Source organism: Gadus chalcogrammus, chromosome 2 (genome assembly GCF_026213295.1).
Source record: "Gadus chalcogrammus isolate NIFS_2021 chromosome 2, NIFS_Gcha_1.0, whole genome shotgun sequence".
Taxonomy (NCBI): domain Eukaryota; kingdom Metazoa; phylum Chordata; class Actinopteri; order Gadiformes; family Gadidae; genus Gadus; species Gadus chalcogrammus.
The window spans coordinates 5,311,669-5,332,224 of NC_079413.1; the positions used below are offsets into that span (position 1 = coordinate 5,311,669).

General features: G+C 48.3%; 1 protein-coding gene across 5 annotated transcripts in view; it reads right to left on the minus strand.

The window, feature by feature from the left end:
* Positions 1 to 20,556, minus strand: part of LOC130370854 (caskin-2-like) — a 46,739-nt gene that overhangs the window by 11,349 nt on the left and 14,834 nt on the right. For all 5 annotated transcript variants that reach the window (XM_056576382.1, XM_056576374.1, XM_056576366.1 and 2 more), the window contains exons 3-11: positions 14,174 to 14,225; positions 6,170 to 6,267; positions 5,702 to 5,847; positions 5,230 to 5,325; positions 4,234 to 4,364; positions 3,242 to 3,350; positions 2,562 to 2,670; positions 1,100 to 1,194; positions 216 to 333 (exon numbers count right to left, since the gene is read on the minus strand). In XM_056576382.1, coding sequence (XP_056432357.1) covers positions 216 to 333; positions 1,100 to 1,194; positions 2,562 to 2,670; positions 3,242 to 3,350; positions 4,234 to 4,364; positions 5,230 to 5,325; positions 5,702 to 5,847; positions 6,170 to 6,267; positions 14,174 to 14,225 — 954 coding nt within the window. The remainder of the gene's footprint in view (positions 1 to 215; positions 334 to 1,099; positions 1,195 to 2,561; positions 2,671 to 3,241; positions 3,351 to 4,233; positions 4,365 to 5,229; positions 5,326 to 5,701; positions 5,848 to 6,169; positions 6,268 to 14,173; positions 14,226 to 20,556) is intronic.

Here is a 20,556-nt window from a genome sequence, read left to right on the forward strand (position 1 = left end):
GACAAACCAGTAACACACACACACACACACACACACACTCCATCTCAAGTCAGACGGTAGCAGTGACGTCACACTGTCTCTTCATGCCAGTGAGTAAGGCAGGTGTGTGTTCATGTGTGTGCACGTGCGTCTCCACGTGTATGTTTGTGTGAATGCATGCATTTGTGTGCGCGTGTGCACGTGCGTGTGTGTACGTGTGGCCTGCGTGCGCGTACCAGATCTTCTGCTGATGACCTCCACTATGGAGGGGGGGAAGAAGCCCACGCGGTCCGTCCCTCGCTGGACGTCGTGGATGTGGCCCTTCCAGCGCCCGTCCAGATGTTGCTCCAGGACCTGGAGACCCATGAGGAACACACGCCCGGCGTCAGCAACCAATCACAGCAGAGAACAGAACATGATCCATGTCAGGGACAGGCACTATGTGCAATGACAATAAAGAGTTAGATTATATTATAGGTCATTAAGGAGCAGTAAGGGGTTAGACAGTACAGAGACAGGTCATTAAAGAGCAGGTAGGGGTTAGACAGTACAGAGACAGGTCATTAAAGAGCAGGTAGGGGTTAGAAAGTACAGAGACAGGTCATTCAGGAGCAGGTAGGGGTTAGACAGACGAGATGATATCTGCCTCTAGGATGCCTACCAATAGCTGGAGGACACTGGGGATCTAACCCAGATCCTATCTAAGACCCTAACCAGTAGACAACCCTGATTTATTGAAGGAACAGGTCAACCGTGGGGGAAATAGAAGAGGTTTTCATCTTCCTATGGATTACCTTCCTTACATCATCTATTTCCATTAAAAATGTTGGAATGTTTACGAGTAGAGAAAATAAATCTCTGCGTACTTCCTCTCAATGTTGAATCTCTACATGTTGAGTCTATACATTTTGAAAATCGGTATGTTATTAGGTTGTATAGGTGACTGTACAATGACAATAAAGTCTATCTTTATCTTTATCTTTATAATTCAACATCTTGAAACCATACATGTTGATTCTCTATATGTTGAAGCGCTATACATTGAAGCGCTGCATGTTGAATCTCTACGTGTTGAGTCCTCATGCTGAATCTCTAGATGTGTGTGCAGTAGCCGTCTCACCATGATGACATCCCCGGCACGGATGTTGAGTGCGGTGGGATCGTGGAGGTTCCAGTAGTCCTTCAGAGCCCTCACCTGTAGAACACCTGTAGCATCTGGGAGACACACACACACACACACACACACACACACACACACACACACACACACACACACACACACACACACACACACACACACACACACACACACACACACACACACACACACACACACACACACACACACACACACACACGTCAGTCACCTGCATAACCAGTAACATCAGGTACATGCATGTAGACAGACAGACGGGTAGATAGGCATGTCGACAGACAAACAGGGACACACACCGTTACAGACAGACGGGTTCGCAGACAAACAGGTAAACAGACAGGTAGGCCGACTGATGGGTAAACCGACAAAGAAACGCCGACAAACATACAGTTAGGAAGACGGACTGAACGCCGACAACTAATCTCTAAAGCCAACAGAGAGCGAGGACCAGGACTGCGCAGAGGCTACGCTCACCGCTACGTTAGTACACTGCCGGTGAAGCGGACGGCTGGAGGCCTGGCTTATTTCATGCTAGCCGCGTGAAATCTCTCTAGGCTACCGTACACGCCACATCACAGCAGAACACAGCACGCACCAGGCACCGCATCAAGCTGTTTACAAACAGACTCATCATCGCTCCGTGAGCAGATAAACAGCAGGCGGTCCTCCTGAGACCCCCGTGTTTAGGTGTTGGTACCCGCCGGTCCCCACAAGCACTCATTACACACAAACACACTCTCTCACACACTGTCCGGGTTCCCAGGCATACGGGGACATGAAAGCCTCAAGCCGGCTGGATTACAGAGTAGATAACACAAACAGAGGAGACCAACTTCACAAGAAACTTTAAGCACACACACACAATGCGTTTTAGATGGGAGTCTGCGGCTCCTGAGGTCACAGCTGTTATGCTGTGATTACAGCTCTCTCTCTCTCTCTCGCGCTGTTGTGAAGGGCGCCATTGGCATAACAGATCGTTTCCTGGTAGCATAATACTAGCCATCGTTTCTCTCTCTATTCTTATGTCTTTCTCTCTCTCTCTCTCTACCTCGTCAGTTGAAAGAGGGATGTGATGCGTCGTCTGACTCCCTGATTGGTCAGTTCAAGCCCTTAAGCTGTATTTCAACCAAGTGTGATCTAAAGAAAATACTGTATTCTGAAATCACACTTTTTGACATCACACCAATTAAAGTACGAACCAAATCGTATTTGGTTCATGGTGGGGACTAGCATGTAGCTCCCCTAATAGCCTTTAGGTGGTTCACGGTAGGGACTAGCATGTAGCTCCCCTAATAGCCTTTAGGTGGTTCAGGGTAGACACTAGCATGTAGCTCCTCTAATAGCGTTTAGGTGGTTCAAGACTGAAAACAAAAATGCGGGATGATGGTCCCAGGTGAGTATCGGTGGGTCATGTGACCCTGTTCACCTCGGAGCAGCTGTTTAATGTCCTTGCTGGCGTGCGAGGTGGTGAACTGGTTGACGATGTCCAGTGCTGTCTGGTTGTACGTGTTGCGGATGTTGACGTCCACTCCGGCCTGCAGGACCACAAACCACAGGGCTGTTAGCACATCGCCAACGTATGTTAGCACACCGCTAATGTATGTTAGCACACCGTTAACGTATATTAGCACATGCCTAACGTATGTTAGCAGGGAGAGCAATATGTCGCTTATGTATGGTTGCAGGGAGGGCTCTAGGTTTGCTTTAAGCCCAGGATGTTAGCTTGTAGTGCTGTACGCTGGCGTAGCAAACACGGAGCCCTCCCTGCTAACACACTGGAGTCCTAGGGTACCCTGCTCTTAGCTAAGAGTGTTTATAGCTTATATACTGGATTCCAAGATAGAAAATTGGATATCTATCTAGTGTACAGCAGTCATACCCAATGTACTGTGCTCTTTGCTTTCATACTGGGGTTCTTGCAAAGAAATCATCTCTTCCAATACACCGGGGTCCGAGTTGGATTATATATTTCATAATGTGTACTGGATGTTACCGTTACGGAAGCCATACACCACCAAATGGTATGGTTCTACCAGCGCTAACGCGCAACGACGCTAGCTAGGCCTATCGTCCCCTTTGACTAGGTGTGAAAAGTGGCGGACTCACGTCGAGCAGAAGTTTGACCACCTCTGTCTTGCCGTACAGCGAAGCCTCGTGCAGCGCCGTGCCCGCCTTGGTCGTCCTGTTGATGTCAATACCTGCCTTGAGGAGCAGCCTGGGCGAGAGAGACAGAGACAGAGACAGAGACAGAGACAGAAAGAGATTTATCAAGTGAGTAACAGATCATTGTGTTTAAAGTATGTAACAGATCATCGTGTATATAAAGTGGGTTACAGATCATTGTGTGTTCAAAGTGTGTAACAGATTATTGTGTATATAAAGTGTGTAACAGATTATTGTGTATATAAAGTGTCTAACAGATCATTGTGCATACAAGTTGTGTAACATATCATCTTGTTATGAGGTGTGTAACAGATCATTGTGTATATACAGGTAAAGTGTGCGAGAGATCATTGTGTGTTAAAAATGTGCAACAGATCATTATGTGTGTAACAGAGAATTGTGTCAAGTGCTTTTATTCCTTGGTTTTCTTCATTATTAAATGGAGCACACAGTACATGAGTTCTGAATCTGTTGCGATAGAGCGTTGAACATTAGGGATTCTTTCGCATCGAACATGACGAAACATCCCTTCCCTGACGAAATATTTCCTTTCCCTGATGGAATATTCCCCGTCCCTGATGAAATATTCCCTTTCCCTGATGACCTGTATCGGAGCCAAGTATCCCCGTCCCCCCGTCAACATGTTCACATGACACCTCATACCGAGCTGTGATTGGTCCACCCAACAGGTAAGCAACGGGTGCCTATATCCGGCCTCTGAACACATATATACAGTGTGTCTGAACATCTTCTTCTTCCTCTTTCCTTCCTCTATGTCTCTGCATCTACCTCCCCACGCATCAAACCCCATCAACACCGGCTGGCTGCATCAACATCCAAACGTATGTGACGTACGATATGTGGCACGAACGTATCAACACATCGTCGGAGTGCAGGCTTCAGTTCAAAAGCGTAACCCCAACACGGCGTCTCACCGGATGATGTCCTGGTGTCCGTTGCGTGAGGCGAGGTGGAGGGGGGTGGTGAAGGCGGAGTCAGACTGCTCCTTCCTCTCCCCCTCCAGCAGAGCCACCACCATGTTGCTGCTCAGCAACAGCTGGGCCACCTGCAAACAAGATGGAGGACCAGGTTTATACTGGGAGGACCTTAAGGACGCCAGGGAGTCAGGGCAGTCAAGTCGGCTTTATTAGCATCACTCTCAATCACCTTTACAAATGTCAAAGCACTTCACAGGCCCACATATAACACGTAACCCTTAACCCACTGCCCTTAAAAGGACATGAAGCCCAAACTCCCTGAAAACAGAGGGTAGGATCCTTCCAGACAGCCGAGAACGGTACAGAATACAGAGGACATTCTATCCTCAACAAGACAGAGGATGATACTTTGACAATAACTAGACAAAGCTAGGGGAACACATTAAGCTGGCGAGCCTTCAGTCACAAATGAAAGCGCTATCCACTGGTAGTATTACGCTCTATTTTGTTGGTCACTTTGAAGCGGTGAGTGTTAAGCTAATATCAGCCAGGGGTTGGTTAGCTCCTGATGGTTTGAGGTCACGGGAGAGAGAGCAGTGTGATCTGTAATTGAACGTCACATGACTTTCTTTTAAAATATTAGGACCAATGGGAAGGGCTTGTGTCACAAAACCTCAACTCTCTTGGTTATTACCGCTCCCATGTGGTCCATGGTTTTATATTCTCAACACACCGGACAGATGCATCAGAAGACATGCTAGAAAGATATGCTGATCACTCCTCTGGGAGAGGGAGGGATGGAGGGAGAGGGAAAGACCTTGAGAGAGAATTATCCAGCATGACTCCATGAGCAGCGATGTGGGACATGCACAAACACATTCTGTCTGCAATATTACAGACATACTGACACACACACACACACACACACAAATCGCACACACATGCACATACAAAGACAGACAGACAATTACATAGACAGACAGGTTGTCTCACCTTGACTCTACCAAACTCACAGGCCAGGTCCAGAGGAGTCTTTTTAGACTTGTTCACCAGACAAGGGTTCGACTGATGCTGGAGTAACATCTCAGACTGTAGAATATACAGAGTTATAAATACAGTGCTGCATAGAGTTACATCGATATACAGTTATATATGGTTATCAAGATAAATAGAGTAGCATAGAGAGTCCACCCAGCAAATCGTAATGTTTTTACTGCATTACGTTCAATAGAGTTCTATAGAGTTACAGTACATAGAAGAGTCAACCCACCACATCGTAGTGTCCTTAATTTAGACAGTTCTATAGAGTTACAGTACATAGAAGAGGCCACCCACCACATCGTAGTGTCCTTAATGTAGACAGTTCTATAGAGTTACAGTACATAGAAGAGGCCACCCACCACATCGTAGTGTCCTTAATGTAGACAGTTCTATAGAGTTACAGTACATAGAAGAGGCCACCCACCACATCGTAGTGTCCGTACTGGGCGGCGAGGTGCAGCGGGATCTGTCCGTCCTGGGAGGACGTGTTGACGGAGGCTCCGCAGCGCAGCAGCAGCAGCACCGCCTCCGCCTTGCCCTGCCACGCCGCGTAGTGCAGGGGCCGCATGCCTGACAGACACACACATACACACACACACACACACACACACACACTTAGATACACACACACTCATGGACGTGTGTGACTGCACGTGGGAGTGTGTGACTGTACGTGGGTGTGTGTGTGTGTGACTGTACGTGTGTGTGTGTGTGCGTGTGTGTGTGTTCGTGTACTTGTGTGTGTGTGTGTCTGCACGTGTGTATGTCTGTACGTATGTGTATCTGTACGTGTTTGTGTATGTGTATGTGTGTGTGTCTGTACGTGTTTGTGTACGTGTGCGTGTGTGTGTGTGTGTGTGTGTGCGTGCACTTGTGTACTTGTGTGTGTTACCATTGCTGTCCTTGATGTCAACAGTAGCCTGGGCGTCCAACAGGGCCGACAGCAGCTCAGAGGTTCCTGTCAGGGCAGCGTGGTGCAACGCAGAGAACCTGTAAACACACCACAGACAGCAGGGTTACTAGCCTGATGCTAGCACCCTGTTACTAGCCTGATGCTAGCTCCCTGTAACTAGCCTGCTGCTAGCTCCCTGTTACTAGCCTGCTGCTAGCTCCCTGTTACTAGCCTGCTGCCAGCTCCCTGTTACTAGCCTGCTGCTAGCTCCCTGTTACTAGCCTGCTGCCAGCTCCCTGTTACTAGCCCGCTGCCAGCTCCCTGTTACTAGCCCGCTGCCAGCTCCCTGTTACTAGCCCGCTGCCAGCTCCCTGTTACTAGCCCGCTGCTAGCTCCCTGTTACTAGCCCGCTGCTAGCTCCCTGTTACTAGCCTGCTGCTAGCTCCCTGTTACTAGCCTGCTGCTAGCTCCCTGTTGCTAGCCTGCTGCTAGCTCCCTGTTACTAGCCTGCTGCTAGCTCTCTGATACTAGCCTGCTGCTAGCTCCCTGTTACTAGCCTGCTGCTAGCTCCCTGTTACTAGCCTGCTGCCAGCTCCCTGTTACTAGCCTGCTGCTAGCTCTCTGATACTAGCCTGCTGCTAGCTGCCTGATACTAGCCTGCTGCCAGCTCCTGGTAACCAGCCTGCTGCTAGCCAAACCAAAAACATCTCCCTGAAGAAGAATCAAGTCAAGATGGGAACCCCAAGGCCTAGCCTGGTAACCTGGCGAGCTCAAGTCTATTTGCTCTGGCATTGGTGTCTGGCCCCCCTCCCGTTCAGGCTGACGTTCAGCAGACCTAGCCCGGGCCGGGTGAATCACAAACATTTATTTTATACAGGGCGGGCGGGTTTGATATGACGACTGTACGGAGGAGCGCTCTATGGGAGCACCGTTGAGGGATTTTCATCAACAAACAAGATGGGTCTTCACTAATCTGATTGGCTGTAGGTCTATCCAGCCGCGTCCGCAGGCATTTCGGTTTGAGCCTCCCCTCATACTCCTACAGACGCCCAGTCGGAACATGCTACCCAGCATGCCGAGCGGCAGGGATTAGCCAGCAGGAAAACAGAAAACAGCCAGTTGGTTTGTTGTTTAAAACTCTAAATTTGAAACTATCCAGAGAACCACAACTACCCCCCCCCCCCCCCCCCCCCCCCCCCGACACACACACACACACACACACACACAATGGTTTATTAGGGTTTAATTAGAAGTCAGTATAAGGGTTGCTATAAAATAATGCTCTTAAAGCTATCAGAGCCGTCGTATTTTTTGCTTGTTTGGGCCTGAATCTAACTGTGTTATTGTGTTTGTGCATCTGAAAGTGTGTCATGAGTGGTTTGGTTCTGTGTATGCATGCTTATGTCTTAGTGTGTGCATCTGTGTGTGTCTTTTTGTGTGTCTCTGTGAGTGCGCATGTGTGTGTGTGTACAAGTTTGTGTGCTTGTGTATGCTGGCCTGGGGGAGGGAGTGAGTGAGTTAGTGAGTGATTGTGTGAGTGTGTGTATGTTTGAGAGTTTGTATTTGTTTGTGTTGGCATGTGTGCGTGTTTTTGTTTGTGGTTGTGATGACTATGCCTGTCAATGTGTGCGTGTGTGGGTCTTGTAGATCACAACAGGAAGGACGGTGGTGCTGCAGCCCATCTTCAGGGGGTGGGGTTGGAGGTAAGGGGGGAGTAAGGGTGGAGGTGAGAGGGTGTGGCGGGAGGTGAGAGGGTGTGGGTGGAGGTAAGAGGGTGTGGGTGGAGGTGAGAGGGTGTGGGTGGAGGTGAGAGGGTGTGGGTGGAGGTAAGAGGGTGTGGGTGGAGGCGAGAGGGTTAGGGTGGAGGTGAGAGGGTTACGGTGGAGGGGAGAGGGTGTGGGTGGAGGTGAGAGGGTGTGGGTGGAGGCGAGAGGGTTAGGGTGGAGGTGAGAGGGTGTGGGTGGAGGTGAGAGGGTGTGGGTGGAGGTGAGAGGGTGTGGGTGGAGGTGAGAGGGTGTGGGTGGAGGCGAGAGGGTGTGGGTGGAGGTGAGAGGGTGTGGGTGGAGGCGAGAGGGTGTGGGTGGAGGCGAGAGGGTTAGGGTGGAGGTAAGAGGGTGTGGGTGGAGGCGAGAGGGTGTGGGTGGAGGTGAGAGGGTGTGGGTGGAGGGGACAGGGTGAGGGTAGAGCTGGGAGGGTGGAGGTGTTTGTGGGGTGCCAGTCTGTAAGACAGATCTCTAATTCCCAGACAAGTTAAAGCATGGCTTGTATAAATCACTTCTCTTACACAACACACAGCAGGACAGGATGTTAACACGCTCATTAAACACGTTCTATAACTACCCTAAGACGGATAGGCTGGCAGACAGACAGACAGACAGACCGGGAGACAGATCAAGAGACAGATCTCTACTCTTCGACCGCTCTTCCTTCTCCTGCCACCCTCTCTTCTCCCCTTTCCTCCTCCTTGACGTCCCCTCGAAGGAGAAGGAGCCCAAGAACAAGAGACATACAGATAAAGAACGAAACACACACACACACACACACACGCACATACACAAGAGAGAGAATTGAGCACATATAGTAAAGTAAACATACAGACAGAGAGAGAGAGATAGTGAATGAGTGAGTGTGTGAGTGAGTGTGGTGTGTGGAGGCAGAAGATATATTTATGGTGGTATAGGGGGGGGGGGGGGGGGTTGTCATCCCCTTTAGAGTGGAATGTGCTGGGGTAGTATATCACACGTAATGTCACACACACACACACACACACACACACACACACACACACACACACACACACACACACACACACACACACACACACACACACACACACACACACACACACACACACACACACACACACACACACACACACACACAGTAACAACTTACAGTTCAAATAGTCTGAGATACGATCTTCAACACTGATACAATAATGTGTTCAACAGTACCACTTCAGTAAGTCCACATGATATTAATGTGTTCATCGACTCTGAGTCTATATAATAAGGAATGTATTCAACAGTGACTATAGTAAGTCTATATAATAATGTGGTTATCAACGATTAATACATTGAGTCTATACAATGTGTTCCACAACAGTGAGTAAAGTATGTCTATATAATAATAATAATAATGTGTACTTCAACGGTGACTACAGTAGGTCTATATAATAATGTATTCATCAACAGTGAGTACAATAAGTCTATATAATACTGAACAGCACCTCTACAGTTAGTCTTTGGACAATAATCACCTGACTGACTAGATCGCCCACAGAAGCACAAACACTGGGACACTGAACTCTTTGTCCCTTAACCCAATGACAGGAAGTGCCAGGAGGTGACAGGAAGTGAGTTTCCTGGACTTTTCCATGTAAGAGGAGGGGGTGTCCACAGGAGAACTTGAATCAGAACGTTTACGAGAAGTTCTTTATGAGTACAGATCCAGACAAGCTGGCACAAGCAGAGCAAACCACACACACTTTAGACTCAAACACACAGACACGCCATGTGAAACCCGCATACTGTACCTCTGACACATGATTTAAATGAGCCGTACTACCAAAGTGCTCAGAGGTTTTACACGATTCCTCATTATATTCTATTCCATTCTAGTATTTCACTACCTTGTTCCCGGTCTGGTTGTTGTTGACAGTGTTTTGGACCTACTGTGTTACAACTGTCTGCACCAAGGGGCACTGCACCAGGTTAACGCACTGGGGCTCCCATTGGGCTACTGGGAATGAACATTGCATAGAATTTTGAGCAACTCTCCAATATAATCAGATGCATTTCACAAGGCGGGCCACAGAGTATCAACTGCATCCCTTTGTTATGTCATCAGTAGGCATAAGGAAGTGTACTGTCACTAAAAGCTGTTTTGTCAATAAATAGAAAACACGCCAATGCCATTTGCCTTGACTCTGCCTGAGTGCCAAGGCACATCCCGGCAGATGGGGCTAACTTGTGTGCGTGCGTTCATGAGAGGTCCTGGATCTGTCTTCTAACAAGTCGTCACCTGAGCAGGGCTCAGCATACTACCTGGCACACACACACACACACACACACACACACGTCCTCTCTGGACCAGTACACACATGACCACATTCCAGAGTCCTACTCCCATTCTGATTGGATGCTGGGATTGCTGTCGGCCTCACGTGTAGATTGATACAGGTGTCAATCATTTTTTGGGGGGATTCGATTGATATGATTAATTTCTTTAGGTGTCAAGGTGAGAGACAGGTTAAGTATATTTAAGGGTTTGGTGAATTTAAAGGGGAACACTCAGCACATTTTCTAATGTAAGTGAGAACTGTTCATACGCGTGTTGGGAAACGATCATCTCGGATTCTGTGAAAAAAATCGAGTTGGACTATTGACATCATATGTCCGGTATTCTTTTCGCAGAGTTGATTTTCGGGACATGGATTTCTTTTAACAATGCGGGTATGAAGCAGTTCTCTCTTATTTGAGCATATATTGTAAGTCTGTAGTGCCTCAACCCCTACATCTACAGCACAGAACTCAAACACTTGGAGCTGTCCAACTTCCAACGGACCTGTACCGGCCAACGGAGGACGGTACACGTTTGAATGTGATTGGCTGAGCGGCGCTGCGATTGTACAAGAAGACTCTGACGCTGGCCATCGTCGCCCTCTCCCTGTTTGTTGACCAAGCCGGTAACCAGTGACAACCATGACCTCATCAGGAAAAAGGGACACAATGTGAAGTCTTCCCATGGGGAGATATGAAGCACACAAACACACACGTCAAATACACACACACACACACACCAGACACGAGGGTCAAATAACCTCACACAAACCCACCAGACACGAGGGTCAAATAACCTCACACAAACCCGCCAGACATCGACACAGAAACACACACACACACACACACACACACACACACACACACACACACACACACACACACACACACACACACACACACACACACACACACACACACACACACACACACACACACACACACACACACACACACACACACACAGTCTGTCAAAGATTGCTGGTGCTAAACAGAATGCATCTCTGACTCGACGAGTTGATGTTGTTTGAACTTGGTCATGCAGCACAAGAAATATCTAGCTACTCCAATGTGGACTTTTGCTTTTCATGTTATCAGCCTCACTTGTGAGTCTCTCGGGTTGAAAGCGTCTGCTGAACCACTGAATATTAAATGCATGCATGACATGCAAATGAGCATACTTGATTCATCGTCTCAACAACCAATGAATACTGGCTGCAGTGGTGGGAAGCTGCTGGGAACAAGGAAGTTGATATGAGTGTTTCAGAATATGGGTGTTTCCGCGGTAACTGAAGTTGGCCCGGCTGGAATCTGGGCTATGTCTCTACGGTAACAGAGGTTAGCGTGGCTAGACTCTGTGAAGTTTGTCTCCATGGTAACTGAGGATGGGTTGGCCAGGTCTGAGGTGGATGCTACGTAGCATAGCACGGCGCCAACGGCCCGATTTAAGATCTGAAGAATATTCTGCTTTGAGATACACGCTCCCTACGGAGGATACAAACACATGCACGCATGCCCACACATACACACACGTACACACACGTACACACACACACACACACACACACACACACACACACACACACACGTATAAATAAATACAGTAAATCACACAACCCCACCCAGGGAGTAAAGAGCTAATTAGCTCTGAGACGCTTACTCTGCTAACTCAACATTTCATCACAGTCATTAACCAACGCCTAGCTCCCTCTCTCTCTCGCTTTCTCTCTCTCTCCCCAGCTCTCTGTCTCGTGGGCGGGTGACCTGCCCCAATAGCAGTGTGTTTGAGCCCTGCAGGCAGACAGGATTACTATCTTATCTAAAGAGCCTAGTTCAACCCCACCCCAACCCAACACACGCTTTAACCCTTTGACCCCCGCTGACCTCTGACACTGCCAGACTCTTCTCCCTGCTTCCCCTCAGAGGAGGAAGATAAAGTGAGGGGTAGGGGTGGGAGCAGGAGAGTGGGTGGAGATGGAGAAGAAGGAGGGAGGGAGGGAGGAAGTAGGAGGAGCAGGAGAAGGAGGAGGGAGGAGTAGAGTGGGAGGAGAGGAGGAGGAGGAGGGGGGGGGAAGAGGGAGAAGTAGGGGGAGAGGAGGAGGAGGAGTAGAGAAGGGAGAGGAGCAGAGTAGGGAGTGGAGGAGGGGGGAGGGGGGGGGAAGAGGGAGGAGTAGGAGGAGAGGAGGAGGAGGAGAGTAGAGAAGGGAGAGGAGGAGGGGGGAGGGGGATTGAGGAGGAGTTGTAGAACAAACACTTGAGCAGAGCTAGTGATATACGGCTGCTCAACATCTCTCCCTCGCTCCCTCCCTCTCTCTCCCTCCCTCTCCCTCCCTCCCCCTCGCTCCCTCCCTCTCTCCGGGTGTTTGATTGCTCCCTCGCCCATCGTTTAGGGTGGGCTGTGTTGACTCGGGCTGAGCTGAAATATCTCCATTGTGTGTGTGCGTGCGTGTGTGTGCAAGACCCTCATCGCAGACACCCTGAAGAGGCCCTGGAGTGTTTGACGAGCTCTGCTTATCGACCAGCGCCTTCAGGTATTGAGTCCTTCGTGTGAATTGGATCAGTCACAGATACAGTCTGATGAACGAGATGGATCTCATATCAATAAGACAAAAGTGTGTTCACTGCGGCAGAATTTACCACCAACGGGAATTCTACTGAATTCTGGACTAACTCAAACGTTTCGGATGCTGCAGCCCACAGGGAACGACGGAGAGAAATAAACAGAGAGAGAGAGAGAGAGAGAGAGGGTGAGCAAGAGAGAGAGAGAGAGAGAGAGAGAGAGAGAGAGAGCGAGAGCGAGAGCGAGAGAGAGGGTGAGCAAGAGAGAGAGAGAGAGAGAGAGAGAGACAGCGAGAGAGAGAGAGAGAGAGAGAAGGTGAGCGAGAGAAGGTGAGCGAGAGAAGGTGAGCGAGAGAAGGTGAGCGAGAGAAAAAGAGAGCAGAAACTAACAAACCCTCAACTCTTGGGATGAAATGGCTCCTCTTCTTCCAAAGAGAATATTAATATTGATATTAATATTAATGAGAAGAAAAACTTCCTCTATGCCAATACACAGCGAAGGGAGGGGAGGGAGAGAGAGGGGGGGGGGGGTGGAGAGATTTAAATAGTCAGCATTTCCGAGGCTGTCTGGGTAACGAGGGGTACGTAGAAAAAACTCCCACGCCCCGACTCAGTAGGAGCGAGAAGTTATAACCAGCGTGTTGAGATGCGTGTCCTCAGTCACCATCGTATCCACTCAAACCGTCTCTCCATAACAACCCTGGTGTGTCAAGTTAAAATGCAACACCCATCACATGCTGAACCACAGTGGGGTGAACTGGAGACAGGAAACCAGCACATTCCCATGAAGGAATTATGGATATTGCAAAGGGATTGCATTCATATTTCATGTAACATCTGATGGCCCTGAAAAGTGAATATTTTAGGGAAGCAGACAACTAGCAACTCGTAGTGAATTCAGACTCATGACATTCTGGGCAAGGTAGTGGTTAAGTCATCTTCTTCTATAGGAGTCCTACAGGTAGGGTTTTATTCATCTTGCTCTAGGAGTCCTACAGGTAGGGGTTAAGTCCTCTTGGAGGCTCTCAGAGGCCGACAGATAGGGGTTAGGTAATCTTGCTCTAGGAGTCCTACAGGTAGGGGTTAGGTGAGGCTTTGAAACTATTATTCTGCATATTGTTGCCAGATCACTAGACATACAGATTAAATGAATGGCCTATCATCTGGTGACATCACACTCATTTTAGCCAATCACAAACAGCGATTCAGTCTGTCCAAGCCTGTCCACAAGGCACGGTTTAACAACTTAACCATCCCTGCAAGCATCCCGCTCTGTGACAGACGCCCGGGCCAGAGGAGAGACTGGACCTAACAGGGCTCCAAAATGGCGCAGGCCAGAGCCGCTGGTAGGAGTGGTGGACTGGCCCTCTCTGTATGCACTCACCCATCAGTGTCCTGGTAGTTCACATTCAGCCTCTTGGTGGAGCCCAGCAACTCTGCAGAGAGAGAGAATAGAGTTTAATACGTAACCCGTTATACCTCTGTATGGTGTTATTGTTCTAATAGATCATCCCTGGTACTCCCTGTATGACACATGTTTTAACCCTTCTATAGTACTGCGTAGGGCTGGGCGATTTTTTCGGTTTAATCGATTAATTTGCATTTTTTCTTTCCTACGGTTTGTGAAATGGCTGAACCGAAAAATCGCGATTTAAAAACAGTTCTAGACTCTTCCGATTTGTTTTGCTGAATAGACTCCGTAGTAGCCTCCTCTCTCACTTTCCAGAACGCGCGCAAAACTCAGCCTACTGCAATCACATTCACCTCGCCCCCGACAGACTTGGGGGAGAGCCGGGTCGATTGAAACACTTTTCAGTTAAACGTCTTTTGCAAAGATGACGTTATGTATACAAATAATTTGTGATCAACAACTCACATGTGTGTTCTCTTAGTTACAAGCATTGGTGTAGTCTACGTGATACGCAGGTATACGCCGTATACCCACTAGGAACGCACCAGGATTTGCGTATACCCACTTAAAAATGTGCACGGATACGTATCAATCGTCTTGTGACAGATCTTTCACTTCTGTGTTTATTTTTCGGAAATATCGGTTTGGTATAACTGCAATAAAATACTTTAAGCAGGGGAAGTTATCTCCTACATTCACCATTCATAAAATTCCCGCTGCGCGCTCGCGCTCTGCCCTGTCTCTGTTACGAAGCGCGAAGCTGCCCCTGCATCTCTGCACGTTAGTTAGCGGGCCGAGCCCCTCCTTCTCGCGTGTGTGTGCGTGCGTGCGTGCGTGTGTGCGTGCGTGCGTGCGTGCGTGCGTGTGTGTGTGTGTGTGTCCAGTCCTCCCATATTAATGTGTAAACCACATAATAAGTAGTCAACAGAAGACAATGTTTTAATCCCACTTTATATCTCCTTGTTACTTTTAGATGAGGACCCCTGGCCAGCCTTTCAGACTGGGTGTCAGGCTAGGGAATTTAAAAACAGGCATCCTTGGTTAGAGTGGAGGGAAAAAAAGTTATAGGTAAATGTCAGCCAACATACAGTTGGTATACACAATTTAAATTCATAATGTTAATCACTATGCAAATGAGAGTATAGCTAATTCATGGTCATTTTTAAGGGGCAGTAATTTCACACTTTTACACAATTAAATTACTGTATGGTATGTTAGATAACAACAGTAAGAGCTCAAATTAGAGCAATTGAAAGAGTGAAACATTAGTCTCCTGTCATCTCCTTCTCATGCACTGGTTAGCCATGGATGTAAACAGTTCATTCAATTATTCTGAGTAGATGTTGTCCTTGTTTAGCATGTGCTATTGCTACTATAGATATACAAAGGACAACTTGTCATTTTTGTGTTCTATTTGTTCATACTGTTATTAAAACTGATAAACCTACTCAGCTTTCCATGATTGTTGATAATCGTGATACTCTTAAATCAGCGGGTTGTAGACCCCTGCGTTGGTGAGTGTGGTGCGACACCCCATAAGCGCCACACACGTACATGGGTTTCAATGGAATTTGTTTAGAGAAAAACAGAAAAAATAAATCGAGGTTTAAATCGAAAATCGTCCATTAGTTAGAAAAAATCGAGATTTTATTTTTAGGCCAAATCGCCCAGCCCTAGTACTGCGTCAAGTTACCTTTCTTTAAACTGCATTGTGTTTGGGGGTAGGGAGACGGTTGGGGGTCTTCATTAACCTTTGACCCCAGCCTGAACCTTACCCTCTGTAGCCCACCCCCCCAGACAAGGACAATGTGGCTGTGACCTCTATGCAAGCACACACATAGCCACACAATCTCACTCTCACACACAGACACACACTATTTCCCTCTCTCGCACTCTGTCACACAACTACCTCTTACAAAACACACCCACACACTCTCTCGCTCTCTTCCTCGCTCTCCTCCCCCAGGGTTTGTGGCATCTCTTTGATAGTGACCCGGATTCTATAATTACCAGGAAACACAACCACACATACACATGCACACTCACGCAGAGCGAGATAAGGATGTGATGAAGAAAGTCAGACCGGTTGCAAGAGTATGGAGAGATTGGTTGCGAGAAAAAGGAGAAGAGAGAAAGGAGAAGGAAGAGATAGTGAAAAGAGAGAGTAGGAAGAGACAGACAGACAGACAGACAGACAGACAGACAGACAGACAGACAGACAGACAGACAGACAGACAGACAGACAGACAGACAGACAGACAGACAGACAGACAGACAGACAGACAGGCAGACAGGCAGACAGGCAGACACAGACAGACAGACAGACAGACAGACAGACAGACAGACAGACAGACAGACAGACAGACAGACAGACAGACAGACAGGCAGACAGAGACAGACAGACAGACAGACAGACAGGCAGACAGACAGACAGACGGAGATGATAAGGAAGAGAGAAATTAAGGAAGCAAGAGTGAGAAGATGGGTACTGGTTAACGACGTGAGAGAGATGAAAGAGGTGAAAAAGAGGTGAAAGATATTTATCTGTTGTCATGTCACAAAGGTTAACGTGACGGGAAGCCTGACCGTTGTTGGGGGTTGGGGCTTAGTGCGGGCTAAGTCTCACATTATGTCAACAGATTTATACGGCTGTTTATGGAGAGAGAGAGAGAGAGACAGAGAGAGAGAGAAAGATGCACAGATATGGAATGGATGGACTGTATGATGAGAAAAGAGGGAGGGAGAGAGAGGCAGATACAAAGAGTTCAGTTTAATTGAGCAAGAGGGAGAATGACATGCAGAATGATGAAGAGACAGATAAATAGAAGATGTGAGGCAAGAGAGATGAATGCGAGTGTGTGAGAGAGAGAACTTGAGAGAAGGGGAGAGACACAAAGTCAAAGAGACAAAGAGATAGAGAGATACAGTTGGACCAAAGGAAAAAGACAGAAAGAGAGACAGACAGACAGAGAGAGAGATGGACACGCAGAGCGATGGGCGAGTTCCAGCCGGTTTCGGTCCATCTGTAAGGCTACCGTATCTTCCTATACTTCCACCCGAGTGCTTAATGTCACATGCCGTCGCCACAAGAATGCGAGCGGGGGCCATTTCAGCCGTCACTAGCGCCAGCTGACCGGCGAGGTCGGCGCTCGTAAAAAAAACCCAAACTAAATTTAGACGTCCGGCGAGTATCAAATCTATGATTACGCCTTCTGCCTCCGTACCGGGACACGCCTTGGAATCATTTTTGTTGTGTCTTGCGAGGAATAGGAACTATTGGAACGAGGCCACGAAACACGCCACGCTCAACACAGAGCCGCCGTCCTCATTTCCTGCGTGTGGCTTGGCTGGACGCCACTCAAACACATTTATTCCAGATATGTCAAATGTAGAACTTTCTCCAAAACTGAAAAACACTTTTCTGAAAGGGAAGTTCTGGGAGTTTAACAAAGGATGAGTTCTATTGGAATAAGAACAACTTGAGTCAGAAGAGACGCGGGCGGGACTAGATGATGAGATCGCGGGGTGAAGACCAGACTGGGTAAGGGGAGGGTCAGCTTAGTTTAGTTGTAAAGGGTGTTTGACCATCTAAACCTGTAAGCTCAAGATGACCCCTAACCCGTGCAGGTTACTTGAAGAGGGTTTGTAAAATAAACAGAGCGTTTAATATCTTCCTAAAAGGATTTGGGCAGGAAGTGAGTTCACGTTAAGTCCAGATCACCTGCTTCCCTTTTAACCAATCAGAATCTTCTCTTTGAGTTTCTGTGGTCTTTTTGGAGGGTGGGCTTGGCCTGAGGGAGGGGTTAAGATGGATGAGAACAATAACTGTGTAGAGGAAAAGGGGGCGCAAGGTGATTGAACAGGATGCATCACTTTCCTCAAAACATTAACTAGACCAACTAAACCACCTCCAAACACTGGAAGTGGTGTGTTTCCAGACCGGAACTGGATGAGGTCGACTCCCTATCTGCTGAGTGGAGGAGGAGGAGGAGGAGGAGGAGGAGGAGGAGGAGGAGGAGGAGGAGGAGGAGGAGGAGGAGGAGGAGGAGGAGGAGGAGGAGGAGGAGGAGGAGGAGGAGATGTGTCCCTGTCGAGACCCAGAAGGTTAGTCGGGCGGTCTAGAGGTATGGTTTATTGCCAAGCACTAGGGACCCCGTCAAAATAAACTGTAAAAGAAGATAATGAACGAGTTCTAGTACTGCACTTACACAGGTCTGTGTATCAAGCCAAGTCAATTATATACATAAACCCCTTCATCACAGTTGCAATCTGAAAGGGCTTCACATGCCATATATTTAAGATCATGTATACCATGTGCTGGTACTACACTGGTACTTGTGTACTACGTTGTGGTCTTTACAGATGATGTGGAAATACGACGGGAAGGGGTGGGGGTCCTCATGTGAGTCCACCTTCCTGTTCGCGCTATCACCTTCAGAGTGAGTGTGTGTGCGCGTGTGTGTGTGTGTGTGTGTGTGTGTGTGTGTGTGTGTGTGTGTGTGTGTGTGTGTGTGTGTGTGTGTGTGTGTGTGTGTGTGTGTGTGTGTGTGTGTGTGTGTGTGTGTGTGTGTGTGTGTGTGTGTGTGTGTGTGTGTGTGCATATCTCTCAGAAAGGAAGGGGAGCCCCTTCCTTTCTCTTGTTTCCCAGAGAGCGGAGGGAGATGGTCCCAGCAGGGGGGCCTCCCACTAATGTATTCAACTTGATGCTTTAGTCCTGCAGTATATGCAGGAAATTCTGATACACTTCATGGAAGAGGTAGAGGCAGGTAGGGGTTAGGGACATCGTAGCTCTTGGAAGAAAACAGATAGGGCGTGGGCCGGGTATCGAACCCAGAACCTGTAATCTTGGGGTCAAACACAATGCCACTGCACCACCCTGCTCACCATGAACGGAGGATAGTAAACCGACACGACGCCTATCAAACGAGGACAGAACAGGCACAAGATACAACAGGATCTGTCAGCAGGCTGAAGCACACGTACGCTGATGGCCTACGTGGTTGGGTACATGTGACTTGTTCACTAGGATCACACTGTCCTAAAATGACTTAATCTCTCACAGTCAGGTTTCTAAAGGATGTCATAATAGGCCAAGTCACTCACACTCTGATAGACACTTTAAGTTGTGTTTAAAGCGATCAACGATATGTGAAGCTTGCTCGCTTTCACATGACTGTTAGAAATCAGCGTGAGATTGAGAGATTTCAACATTCAGTTAAATTTTGATATGTTTTAAATTGGGTTATCTCCGTCGGTGCCAGGCTGTAGGGACCTCCAGGGAAGACCGACCAATCACAGGGCTGCTCCACAGTTCCCGCTCTCTGTAGGAATGTTCGAGAGATGTTCTCCCTAAACAGCTGGTTTCCTTCCCTGCCAACACCCCCACCATCCACCATCCACCTCCACATACCCGACACCCCCACATCACCGCACCCCTCATGTCGATGTGTTTTTCAGCGGATGGGAGCGTATTGATAAGACCGCCGGGAGACACGTACGAGGACAGATAACCCCTCCCCCTCACGCCGCGGAGGCGCTAGGCAACCTGACGCTGCGATGGCGTTTGAGGAATGTCAACAACGTCTCGCATGCTGTTTTGCAGGGGGGGGGCAGGGAGAGGGAGGAGAAACCCGATGCCCACTGAGGTCTCTCACTGTCCCTCTCTCACTTTGTGTCTCTCACTCTCCTGCTCTCACTCCATGTCCCTCACACTCTCAATGTGTCTCTCATTCTCTCCATCTGTCTCTCACCATCTCTCACTCTCACGCTCTCTCTCACCATCTCTCAGTGTCTCTCACTCCATGTCCCTCACTCTCTCAATGTGTCTCTCATTCTCTCCCTCTCCGTCTCTGTCTCTCACCATCTCTCACTCTCACGCTCTCTCTCACCGTCTCTCACTCTATGTCCCTCACTCTCTCTCACCGTCTCTCACTCTATGTCCCTCACTCTCTCAATGCGTCTCTCACTCTGCCTCTTGCTCTCTCATGATGTGCATTCCTTAGTTATCCTCAGAGAGAGAGAGAGTACATAACTCATATAGAGAGAAAGTGGAGCCTCTGTGTGTGGTGCCTGGGTATTTTGTGTGCTGGGTATGCTGTGTTTGTGGATGGCTTTGCATGCTGTGTATTTTGACGGGTGTGCGTGTTGAGTGCATCATGCATGTGGCAGGGATGTTCGCTCGCACGCAGGAGCCTGGTCTGCCTGTGTTAACCCAGATTTAGTTTCTCAATCAACCCCTCATTGGTTGTGACTGAACCTGGCCTCATGGAGATGGACAGAAGAGATGAGGACCGTCTGTCACCAAGACGTGTAATTTTATGTTTGAGAACTGCGTTGAACTTAGAGCAACAGCCACT